This window comes from Lepidochelys kempii, chromosome 1 (genome assembly GCF_965140265.1).
Source record: "Lepidochelys kempii isolate rLepKem1 chromosome 1, rLepKem1.hap2, whole genome shotgun sequence".
Taxonomy (NCBI): Eukaryota; Metazoa; Chordata; order Testudines; family Cheloniidae; genus Lepidochelys; species Lepidochelys kempii.
In genome coordinates this window covers 214,371,288-214,384,716 of record NC_133256.1, presented here as the reverse complement: position 1 = coordinate 214,384,716, position 13,429 = coordinate 214,371,288, and the positions used below count along the sequence as shown (strand labels likewise).

The 13,429-nt window shown below is 45.9% G+C and overlaps 1 protein-coding gene across 1 annotated transcript in view; it reads right to left on the bottom strand.

Annotated features, from left to right (window-relative positions):
* Positions 1-13,429, bottom strand: part of LOC140898840 (antigen WC1.1-like) — a 56,186-nt gene that overhangs the window by 36,331 nt on the left and 6,426 nt on the right. The window contains 1 exon segment of the mRNA XM_073313332.1: positions 11,958-12,272. Within this exon segment, the coding sequence (XP_073169433.1) occupies positions 11,958-12,272 (315 nt within the window).

Genomic DNA, 13,429 nt, shown 5'->3' with positions numbered 1-13,429 from the left:
TTCAAGGAATCCCTGTTGAGGTTACAGGGACAAACCATCCCAATGAGTCGAAAGAATAGTAAATATGGCAGACAACCAGCTTGGCTTAATGGTGAAATCCTAGCGGATCTTAAACATAAAAAAGAAGCTTACAAGAAGTGTAAGGTTGGACATATGACCAGGGAAGAGTATAAAAATATTGCTCGGGCATGTAGGAATGATATCAGGAGGGCCAAATCGCACCTGGAGCTGCAGCTAGCGAGAGATGTCAAGAGTAACAAGAAGGGTTTCTTCAGGTATGTTGGCAACAAGAAGAAAGCCAAGGAAAGTGTGGGCCCCTTACTGAATGAGGGAGGCAACCTACTGACAGAGGATGTGGAAAAAGCTAATGTACTCAATGCTTTTTTTGCCTCTGTCTTCACTAACAAGGTCAGCCCCCAGACTGATGCGCTGGGCATCACAAAATGGGGAAGAGATGGCCAGCCCTCAGTGGAGATAGAGGTGGTTAGGGACTATTTAGAAAAGCTGGACGTGCACAAGTCCATGGGGCCGGACGAGTTGCATCCGAGAGTGCTGAAGGAATTGGCGGCTGTGATTGCAGAGCCATTGGCCATTATCTTTGAAAACTCGTGGCGAACGGGGGAAGTCCCGGATGACTGGAAAAAGGCTAATGTAGTGCCAATCTTTAAAAAAGGGAAGAAGGAGGATCCTGGGAACTACAGGCCAGTCAGCCTCACCTCAGTCCCTGGAAAAATCATGGAGCAGGTCCTCAAAGAATCAATCCTGATGCACTTGCATGAGAGGAAAGTGATCAGGAACAGCCAGCATGGATTCACCAAGGGAAGGTCATGCCTGACTAATCTAATCGCCTTCTATGATGAGATTACTGGTTCTGTGGATGAAGGGAAAGAAGTGGATGTATTGTTTCTTGACTTTAGCAGAGCTTTTGACACGGTCTCCCACTGTATTCTTGTCAGCAAGTTAAGGAAATATGGGCTGGATGAATGCACTATAAGGTGGGTAGAAAGCTGGCTAGATTGTCTGGGTCAACGGGTAGTGATCAATGGCTCCATGTCTAGTTGGCAGCCGGTATCAAGTGGAGTGCCCCAAGGGTCGGTCCTGGGGCCGGTTTTGTTCAATATCTTCATAAATGATCTGGAGGATGGTGTGGATTGCACCCTCAGCAAATTTGCGGATGATACTAAACTGGGAGGAGTGGTAGATACGCTGGAGGGGAGGGATAGGATACAGAAGGACCTAGACAAATTGGAGGATTGGGCCAAAAGAAATCTGATGAGGTTCAATAAGGATAAGTGCAGGGTCCTGCACTTAGGATGGAAGAATCCAATGCACCGCTACAGACTAGGGACCGAATGGCTAGGCAGCAGTTCTGCGGAAAAGGACCTAGGGGTGACAGTGGACGAGAAGCTGGATATGAGTCAGCAGTGTGCCCTTGTTGCCAAGAAGGCCAATGGCATTTTGGGATGTATACGTAGGGGCATAGCGAGCAGATCGAGGGACGTGATCGTTCCCCTCTATTCAACATTGGTGAGGCCTCATCTGGAGTACTGTGTCCAGTTTTGGGCCCCACACTACAAGAAGGATGTGGATAAATTGGAGAGAGTCCAGCGAAGGGCAACAAAAATGATTAGGGGTCTAGAACACATGACTTATGAGGAGAGGCTGAGGGAGCTGGGATGGTTTAGCCTGCAGAAGAGAAGAATGAGGGGGGATTTGATAGCTGCTTTCAACTACCTGAAAGGGGGTTCCAAAGAGGATGGCTCTAGACTGTTCTCAATGGTAGCAGATGACAGAACGAGGAGTAATGGTCTCAAGTTGCAGTGGGGGAGGTTTAGATTGGATATTAGGAAAAACTTTTTCACTAAGAGGGTGGTGAAACACTGGAATGCGTTACCTAGGGAGGTGGTAGAATCTCCTTCCTTAGAGGTTTTTAAGGTCAGGCTTGACAAAGCCCTGGCTGGGATGATTTAACTGGGAATTGGTCCTGCTTCGAGCAGGGGGTTGGACTAGATGACCTTCAGCGGTCCCTCCCAACCCTGATATTCTATGATTCTATGAGTATTTAGATAGACTGACAAAAGTGTTTGAACAACATCTGGGGATGAATCAACCAGCTAGCAATGCTAAAGAAGCAGTAGGGGCTGTTTTTGTTCAGGGACTCTTGCCAAAGGTTAAGCGGCAGTTGAAATTAATCTGCATCAGCTGGCAAACTAAGCCTCTTTCTGAATTGGTGATATTTGCCAACCACTGTACTTCCTGTATGGAACAGAAAAAGGAAAACATGGAAACAAGACTTTTCGCCCTACAGCTGCAAACTTGTCAGCCTAGAGGCTGTGGGATACTGAGGGGTGGGCGAGGAAGGGGAAGAGGGAGATGGAGAGGTCCCTCATATCTTCCCCCATCAGCGAACACCGCATGCCACTTCTGTGGCCAGGAGGGACGTTGGAGAAACGAATGCCCGAACCGACCTCCTCTGAACCACCCACCCCCATTCTCAGACCCTGATGTACCTACCTTTGTTCCACAAAATAATCCTTATTAGGACAGCCTGAGGGAACATAACTGCATCATGAATCCTTTGCTTCCTATCAATGAAGAAGGCCCGTACATAAATTGTGAAATTGCAGGACAATCTGTAGCTTGCCTTGTAGATACAGGTGCTAGCAGATCTGCTTTACGGTCTGCTGAGTTTTCCTCTGTTCCCTTGTCATCTTCTTCTGTTAATACAGTTGGTATTTCAAATCAGCCTGTTCCTCATCCTGTTACCAAACCTCTTTCTATTTCTGTGGGACCTATTTTGGATCAACATGCCTTTTTGCTTAGTCCATCTTCTCCTGTAAACCCGTTAGGAAGAGATCTATCATGTAAATTGGGTTATACCATCTATTGTACACCAGATGGCGTATTCTTAGAAGTTCCTGATGAGAATACCAATCTGGTACTGGCAAATGCAGGAGCCAGCTCAAGTAAACTCAGCCCTTAGCAGTGACCTTGCTAACTTGTTATTGCAACTGCCTGCTTGCCTTTGGTCTCAGCATGCAAACAAAGTGGGGCAGATTCAAACTGCACAACCAGTTAAAATCCTGGTTGACCCTTCTAAGCCTCTTCCAAGGGTACCACAGTATCCACTGCGCCCTGATGAAGAGAAAGGTATAGCCCCAGTAATAGATTCTTTTTTACAGCAAGGTGGTGTTGTTCCTGATATTAGTTCTTGTAATACTCCTATTTTCACTGTAAAGAAACCGGGGGAACATACTTATTACTTTGTTCAGGATCTCTGTACGGTTAATGCTGTTGTGTTGACATCTTTTCCTGTGGTTCCAAGCCCGGCAACTATTTTATCTTGTATTCCTTCTGCAGCCACTTATTTTACTGTTGTGGATCTTTGTTCATCTTTCTTTTCTATTCCTATTCACCCTGATAGCCAGTATTTGTTTGTCTTTACCTATAAGGGACGCCAATATACCTGGACTCCTTTACCCCAAGGGTATACAGAATCACGCTCCCTGTTTTCTCAGATCCTAAAAAAGGATCTGAATGATGTGGTCTTTCCAGGAAAATCTGTACTTATACAATATGTGGATGATCTTTTGCTTGCATCTCCTTCCTTTGATTCGTGTAAAATTGATACTATGGTTCTCTTAACTGCTCTTGCTTTAAAAGATCACAAGGCCTCCTGGGAAAAGCTTCAGCTAAGCCAATCTAGAGTGCACTACCTAGGTCATGATATTTCATCTGGGTCTCGTCATTTGTCAGACTCTCGTATTACAGCTATTCTAAAAATGCCTAGGCCTTTTACTATATCCAAATGCAAACCTTTCTTGGCATGACTGGATATTGCAGACAGTGGACTTTGGGTTATGCTACAATAATCAAACCACTTCAGGAGTTAACTAAACTGGGCACCCCTGTGCCACTTTTGTGGTCTCAGGAGGTGGAACAAGCCTTCGTAATTATTAAACAAGCTCTTTCTAGTGCGCCTGCCCTAGGACTCCCTGATTATGCTAAACCATGTATTCTTTTCTGTCATGAGCGGAATAGATTTGCTTTGGCTGTGCTAACACAGAAACACGGAGATAAATACCGTCCACTGGCTTATTACAAGACTGCATTGGATCCAGTAGCAACTGGCTTTCCACCATGCCTTAGGGTAGTTGCTGCAGCTGCCCTGGCTGTGCAATTATCTGAATCTATTGTTTTAGGCTCACCCTTAACTGTTTCAGTACCTCATGCTGTAGCAGCTCTTCTGTTAAAATCTAAGACACAGCATTTATCTACTTTTCGACTTACCAAATATGAGCTTATTCTGTTATCTTCGTCTCATATTACTTTGGCTCGTTGCCCCATTCTGAATCCTGCTTCCCTGTTACCGGGACCTCAGGATGGAGAGCCCCATGGTTGTGTGTCTGTTAATTCTCTTCTTACCCGCCCAAGGGAAGATCTTACTGATGTGCCTTTGCAGAATCCTGATCTTATTTATTTTGTGGATGGTTCTTGTTTGCGAAATTCTGAGGGAAAATAGGTTGCTGGTTATGCTGTTTGTTCTTTATATTCTGTTGTTGAAAGTGCTTTCCTTCCCTCTGTCTTTTCAGCTCAGGTGGCTGAGCTTATAGCCTTGACACGAGCACGTATTCTGGCACAGGATCAAACCATTACTATTTACACTGACTCTCACTATGCGTTTGGAGTGGCTCATGATTATGGTGTACTTTGGAAACACAGAGGTTTCCTTACATCCTCTGGTTCCCCTATTAAGAATAGTCAGTATGTATCTGCTCTTTTGGATGCTCTTTTGTTGCCCAAAGCTGTTGCTATTGTAAAATGCATTGCTCATCAAACCCCTCAGGATGAAGTTACTCGTGGAAAAGCTTCGGCTGATTCACCCGCCAAGGAGGCAGTCCTTTCTGCCCCTCAGGTTGTTTTTATTTTTGCCTTAGTTGAGCAATCTCCACTGGCTTCCCTCGACGACCTTGCTAGGATTCAAGAGATGGCGTCAGAGACCAAAAAACGTTCTTGGAGTGTTGCTGGGTGCATTTTACACCCTGACCATTTTTGGCGCTTCCAGGATGGACGGCTTGTTGCACCACGGATGCTTTTGCCCTATCTTGCTCGCCTGCATCATGGGATATCGCATGTGAGCAAAAAGGGGATGCTTGCTGCAGTGGGACGCAATTGGTATGCCCCAGGTTTTCCTTCTGTGGCCCAGCACTACTGCCAATAATGTTCAATCTGCCTGCAACACAATGTTGGTAAAGATGTTAAAACCAGACAAGCAGCCCATCCCCCTCTGTGGGGACCATTTGTAAATATTCAGATTGATTGTATTCAAATGTCTAAATGTTGTAATTATGAATATGTATTAGTTGATGTTTTTTCAAGCTGGGTTGAGGCCTTCCCCTGCAGGAGGGCAGATGCCACGTCTGTTGTGAAAATTTTGCTCAAAGACTTTGTACCAAGATTTGGTATACCTGGGTGTATCAACAGTGACCGTGGCACTCATTTTACTGGACAGATTGTAAAGGAATTATGTGCAGCCTTGCAGATTCAACACAACCTCCACTGCCCTCACCATCCACAATCTGCTGGGACAGTGGAACGTCACAATGGGATTATGAAAAACAAACTGGCTAAGATTAGTGCAGAGACAAACCTCAAATGGCCAGATGCCTTGCCGTTAGCATTGATGAGCATGAGGGCCACTCCCAACAAAAAGACTGGACTTAGCCCACATGAGATTTTGACAGGGAGCCCAATGCGACTTCCAGTTGCGCCCCCACTGGCCCTTGCTCAGATGGACATTCATTTGATGGATGATATGATGTTAATTACTGCCAGGCACTAATGAAATGTGTTAAGTCTTTTTACTCACAGGTGAAGGAAGCATTACCCAAGGACCCTGAACAGCCTTGCCAGTCCTTGGAATCAGGAGATTGGGTCTATGTAAAGGTCCACCAGCGAAAGAATGCTCTGGCTCCACGCTGGAAAGGCCCTTACCAAGTCCTGCTGACTACCAACACCGCTGTGAAGTGCCAAGGACTGACTGCCTGGACCCATGCTTCTCACTGCAAAAAGACCCCTCTACCGTGAGATGATTCGACATCAACTGCTGATCAGCTTGTTTCTACTTCTGTTCCTCCTCCTGAATGGCAGGAGAAAAGGACAGGTGAAGTGCTAGTAACCTCTCCCTTGTCCGCTGATGAAATCATTGTGTCGTCAGCATTTGCTACAGAAACCACAGCACTACAGGATGATGTGCTGGTAATGTCTCCCCTGTATGATGCTGGAACACAACTGTTCCAGGAAAGAAGAAAAAGAAACGCTCGCTCTGCAGAACCTGCCAAAGCCCAGGAGTTCCTGACTACAAAGGACATGAAGAACTGGCCCTCATGGAAGAAACGGAGTATTGTAGGCTGGCAGGGAGGAAACTGTAACCAGTCTTGGGAGTGTGGTGTTCATTGGATTTTGGGGTTTATTCCATCGACTGTGACCTGTGCTGTTGGACAAGTACCCTGGGAATGCACTGCTCTCCCTAATTGTCTTTCAGATGAAGAATATCAAAAGCGCCTTATTGCCACAACCACTACCCCTGTCATTATCTCCATTACCACTACCACTCCTGAAACATAGCCAGATACAGACAATACTATCTATTCTGATGCAACCCAATGGCCAAGGCCTTCACATGTTAGTGCTTTATTTAAGTATTGTTTGGAAAATTTATTTTTTAAGGTTCAGGACATATCATATGAGCGAACAAATGAATGGAGAACAAATGGATCAGTAGAAATAGACGTATATGACATTACCACAAATGACTCTAGGGAATTTGAATTTGAGATAGATGGGTTTTATGAAGGGGTTGATATGATGGCCATTCCAAGGGTCTGTAGTGTATTGGGAGAAAGGGGCCCTTGTTATTTAGTTACCCAATTAGTAAATAACCAGACTCATACTCAGAGAGTATGTTCTACCACTGGAAATTTTACCTGTACTGAAATGATCCCAGTAACTAATAATTTAACCTGTACCATCTTACAATATACCCCTTCTTATGTTATTGATGTTAATGCCGCTCAAAAGTATTTGAAAATAGTTAAACAACAGATGTGGTATAATGCTATCCCCGAAAGAGATGTACTAGGACATCAAATAACCATAATTAATGCCACATTTGGGACTGTGAAATTCACCCCGCCCCTATCCAGCTTTCAAATCACTTCCATGTATCCCAATTTTTCCAAGGGAGCTGCTATCCAGCTAGAACAGCAAAGAACATGGGTCTCCTCTAGGAAGAAAAGAGGCTTAGCTGGACACTTATGGGATGGTGCAAATAGTGCAGCAGCAATTTGGAATATTCTTAAGGGCCAACAACATGATGAGAAATTTGGACAACTAGAGAAAGCCACTGGTCTTATTACTGGAGCACAACTGACCCAGGTGCAAGCTGGAGTTGGTGAATTTACATATTATTTCCGCCCTTAGTTCGATGACCCAGGAGCTGTTGACAGGAATGGTGTTGAATATCACTGAGGCAGGAAAGGAATTGCAGTGGGATCTAGCATGTTCAGAGCTGCAGGATTTCCTGAATGACCAGCTAATGACCATTCAGAGTGATCTTGAGCATCAGGCTTGGCCCACTGCCCTTACTAGTGCTTCAGCAGTACCATCTGATTTGTGGCCATGGAGACATACTTGGAGATTTTCAGGATGGAGTTGCAAGTACTCGCAGTGCTCCTTCCAGGCATATGGGCTGGTAGGAGGGGTGTGTGCTTCTACATACCGAATCCTGCCTGGTCCATGGGGAGGATGCATGTGGGACTCGATTATTCACCGTGACGTCTGGGCGATTAGACTACCTGGTATGCCTAGCTGATTTGTTGTTAGTGCTCCTGGAATAACACCCGATATTTGGATTGGAATAGGGAATCAGTGGACGTTATGTCCCTTAAAACCCCTGCAGCTTCAGTGCGTAAGGAAATTGAAGCAAGGGAAGTTGTCACAGTATTTGACAAAAGTTTGTTGGGAAGGTATGGGACAAGGAACTACCCTGAAAGGAAAGTTAATTTTCCAAGCTAATGATAGCTGTATATATGTTAAGGCTGCCACTTTGCAAGACTTATATTTTAATCTCACTACGGCCGCAGGAAATCACATTATTTCTTGGCCTGCAGACAAAACCCTACAATTGGACCTTGAGTATCAGATTTCTTTTAATTGGACCACTTTGATACCCGACCGGTTTCAAAATTTACGCTCACTCCTACCAGAGGTTCGGAAAATTTCTGACTTACAGGGTCAAATCCATGTGCTTCAGAATATATATCAAATTGAAAAACATGCTTTTCATACAGCCTATAGAGTGTCTACTTTGTGTACTAATTATGATGTAATGTGCTATGTAACTAAGGCAATGAAACAACCCCAGCATATTATTACAATGGGGACATTAATGCTTGTATTGCTTTTGTTTAGTCTAGGAATATGTTATTGTTGTTGTAAGGGATGTACTAACAAAAATGCCTTTCATGTTCATATTAATCATGCGTTATCGTTATATCCAGTTAAGAATTATAGGACTGATTCTGATCCTCCTGAGCTAGAAACAGAAATACAAGGCTTCATGCAATTGGAGGTTTAAGAATGTTAGTTGTGCTAAAGGAAGCACAAAAGTGTTGAGTGTGGAAGCAGGGAAAGAAAGAGAGAGTTTAAGTGCAGTCATTTAAGTGTCAGAGACAGAGCAACAGTTGAGCTAAGTCTTAGCCTAATATTGCGAGACCTGTAGAAGCAGGGCTCACGTCAGAAGCGAGTGGGAAACAGCAGAATAGTCAGTGTGACCTAGCCTTGAGATAACAATGTTTTGAGAAGAGAAAGTGAGAAAATACTGGAATAGATAGTAAATAGCCTAAATAAAATGTAGATATTTTTAATTTATGCACGTCACAAAGAGGTATAAATGCTTGTTTGATTTCGCTTGTACTTTGAAGAAACTGAGGCAGAGATGCTCTCTGCCAGCTGTATTCTTCCCTTGCAATTGCTCAAAAAAAGCTGTCTCTGAGTTTGTTGCTTCCAACCTGAGAGTGGAGTTCATTTTCTTCCACACAAGAAAACTCATACGGACATCACAAGCTGGAAGGAGCAAGCAACCAACCGATCTCAATGATGCAACATCCTCCAGCAGGCAGTGGCCAGCTTCAAGATGAAGTGCCTTGCCCTCGAAGTTGAAAAGACAGAGGGAAGGAAGGAAAAAGAAAGAACTTTCTTCCAGCAGGCAGCTGACCCGTCAGGCAACGTCTGTACCTACTGCGGGCAGATCTATGGTTCCAGAATCGGACTCCTGAGTTGTCTCAGGACCCATATGTAAATCTGTGGTAGAGATCATCCTCTAATGGAGGGATTGCCGAAGATGGCGATGCTGCTGCTGCAGCCAATGAGGCTGTGGGCCTACAGACAACAGCCTCTTTCACTATGCATCCCTGATTCATTCCCTGGGCACCGTCCAGCCGGTGCAATGACTGAGGCAGGGACCTTGGTGGAGGAAAATGTTTTGGCAAAGTTTGGTATTAATCCAACCAGAAATGAGAAGTGAAAGCTGGACGAGAGAGGGTTGAGAGAGACAAGGTGTGTGAGGTAATATCTTTTATTGGACCCACTTCTGTTGGTGAAAGAGACAAGCTTCTGAGCTTACACACAGCTCTTCTCTGTCAGATCAAATGTTTGTCTCTTTCCAACAGAAATGGGTCCAATAAAAGATATTACCTCACCCACCTTGTCTCTTTAATATCCTGGGACTAACACGGCTGCAACAACACTGCATATAAGAAGATGACTGCCACCTTTTGGAAAGTTTTTGAGTATTCATTCAGGAGAGCAGCTCTGAAAAATTGCTTGGTGCAGAAACATCACAGCTCTCGTATGTGTTTGTTCTCAGTGATACCTAGTGCACAGGGCAGTTTGTAGAGGGCTGACTGGTTATTTCTGGAATAATCCTTAATCAGCCCAATCCTGAGTCCTTTATTCTGTTTCTACTCAGTCTGGACAAAGCAAACTCACATTACAGTCAGTAGCTGACTGCCTGAGGAAGTAACCCTGGGTTTGGCCCTATGAGCTGGCCCTGCACCTATACCCAGGGAAGATGGGGATTAGTGACAAGAATGGACATAACTATAAGGACCATGGAAAGACTCATCCTCCTCTCCAACCTTCAGCACAGGCATGTGGAACTACTCTGCCAGCACGGCAGGGGTTAAAGGGAGCCTTTGGGTCGAGCTAGCCCCATCCCGCTGTACCTGCAGCCAATGCCAGGCCTGGGGGGTAGAAAAGGAGAGAGCTTGGCTCAGTTGAGGGCTGACTGGCGAAGAGGCGGGAGCTATCCGCCTCCCTACCTGAGGGGGAAGGGTCACTAGCCTACCAGTGGAGGCAGCCACCAGGGAATAATCACTGTCTCCCTAGCCAAGGGGGACTGTGGAGGAGACCTAGGAGCCTCCAGCAACTGGGGTAACTGGGTTCCTGAAGCCCAGAGACATTGTGGGGTTCAGTCTCACCAAACTTGCGGCTGCCCCGCCCCATCTGAAGGAGCCTGGGACCGCAGCACAATGCCACCCAAGATCCATGAGAGGGTGCTCTGGGATGCAAGCCACCCAGCGAATGGGACTAGAGGGGCCATGCCTGAAAAACAAAAGGGACGGTGGTAGGAAGTAGCCCAGGGCAGGAGATTTAGACTCCCTGCTCAGAGGCCTGCCGTATTCAGGGGTAGATGCAATCATAACCCTAGGCTGGGACCTGGTGGAGAGGGAGGGCCTGGGTTTCCCTGCCCCACTGCCTAAAAGACTGAGGCAACTCAACCTGGAAAAGAAGGGGCTCGAGGTCAGGCGCACCAGCCACTAGGCAGCCCAGCCCTTCAAGCGCCCTGTTATAAACCTGAACTTTATTCCCACTGCAAACCTGCAGCTCCAGCTGAGATGCAGGTGCAGTTTTACAGAAAGGTCTTTTGCTTTGATACCCCTTGGTTCTTGTGCAGCTCCCTCCTCCTGGTGAGGTTCAGAGGAGAGGGACTCCCTGCTGTTCATTTGCTCGGTGGGCAGCATAAGGCACTGCAGTTATTATTACTGGGTTAGGGAATTTACATTGGTGAAGGTCAATCTGTTTTCTGCAGAGTTTCAAAGTCCTGGCAATGCATTTCTGTAAAATTCCCACTGACCCCAGCTTTTTTTATTTTTAAAAAATACTAAGAAATTTCATACAACCCGTCCCCCCATGTGAGGAGCGTATCAATGTTTGTCATTGAAACACTCAAAATCCAAGAAAGGGTTGAGATTAAACATTGCCCTTAGCTCCGGAAAATATTCTACTCTTGGCTGAGCTCCCTATGCTACACTAGATCTACAGGGTATCAGAGATTGTGAAATTTTCTGTTACTGGTTGGTCCAAAATGTGAGAAGTAACAGAGCAGACGGGTGAGTGCTCTCCACTAAATCTAATTCTGGCCAAGCTGGGAGAATCTGCCCATTCCTTGGTCACCCTATGAGAGTGGCAAAGGGGCTACATAAATGCCCCAGTCTCTGTACCTCTGGGGTTGGGTGTCTGGGTCTGGATTTTGGCATGAGTGTAACATTTTCAAAAGTGCCTCAGTGACTTAGGAGCCTAAGTGACATTTTCCTTTTCCATTTTCTCTCCTATCTGCATTTTTAGACCCATTCAAACGGAAAGGGAAAGGAACAATTTGGCACTGAAACAACTGGAGATGAGATAATGAAAATGCTTCACAGACACACAGGGGGCTTCTCAGTGTCCAGTGACATGAACAGTAATAATTAAAGCTCAATAATAACAATAATTACAGGACTTGCTCTGTTTTTTGTTCATTTCTCATTAGGGTCACAGGCACACAACACCCTATGTGTTCAAGCCCTTTTGTTTCAGGGGATTTGCCTTTCAGGACTGAGTTGACTGATTCTTACCTGAACAGGTCACTCCAGCATCCCAGTCATGAACACAGTCATGCACGCCCCATCCCGCGTTCCTGCAGTGCGAAAGAGCAGACTCGGTACCATCACAGGCAACGTCATCCAGCCAAATTGGTCCAGATCCTGCTCCAAAATGAGCCTGGTCATGGGCACTGACAGCAGCTCCACATCCCAGCTGCTTACAAACAACCGCAGCATCTTCCATGTCCCACTCATCCTCACACACCGTCCCCCACTGCTCCTGGTGTTTAACCTCCACTCTCCCAGCACAGGGGCTGCCTCCGTCCACCAGCCTCAGCTCCTCAGCACCTTCAAAGAGAGACACAGAGCAGGGTCAGAAGAAGCAGGGAGCCCCCACCCCAGCGTTATCCGCCTCGGCAGGAGGGGATCTGTGCCCAGAGCCAGGAGAATGGGACATGCCCAAAGTTTCATCATGGCTCCACCTGATCCCATCTCAGGGCCTCACACTCAGGGCTGTCAGTGCTGCAGCTCTCGCAATTTTATCCCCACTCTGGCGATTTGGGGTGTTTTTACCTGTCCCATAATAACACGATGAAAGGTCCCAACTCATGGAGTTTCCCTTATTCCAAATGGTGCCATCTCCTGTCACTGGGGCTGAAGCCAGCAAGATGCCACTGTGATGAGTTGGATCACAGAACCCCCCTGGGAGCTGCCACCTGATGTGCCCAGACTACTTCTGCCCATGCTTTCCCTGCCAGTTTGGGACTTCAGCACCCTGTCTTACTGAGCCAGACACGCCAGTCTGCTCCAACACAGACCCAGGGTCTGAACCACGTGCCCCAAACTGCAAGCTGAACTGAGAGCAGCTTACAGAAGTGTGCCTGTCCTTGACACTCAGATGCCCAACTCCCAATGGGGTCCAAACCCCAAATAAATCTGTTTTACCCTGTATAAAGCTTATACAGGGTAAACTCATAAATTGTTCATTCTCTATAACACTGATAGAGAGATATGCACAGCTGTTTGCCCCCCCCAAATATTAATACATACTCTGGGTTAATTAATAATTAAAAAGTGATTTTATTAAATACAGAAAGTAGGATTTAAGTGGTTCCAAGTAGTAACAGACAGAACAAAGTGAATTACCAAGGAAAATAAAATAAAACATACAAATCTAAGCCTACTACCGTAATAAAACTGAATACAGATAAAAACCTCACCAGTTCCGGTAAGCTCTCTTTTACAAACTAGTCTCCTTCTAGTCTGGGTCCATCAATCACTCACACCCCCTATGGTTACTGTCCTTTGTTCCAGATTCTTTCAGGTATCTTTGGGGGTGGAGAGGCTCTCTCTTTAGCCAGCTGAAGACAAAATGGAGTTTTGGAGTCACCTGGGCAAGTCACATGTCCCTGCATGACTGAGTTCCTTACCAACCAAGCCACATTCCTGGGAAAGCCCAGATGTGGATTGGCGTTTCCAAGTTCATTGTTGGCTTAAGGGCTTCT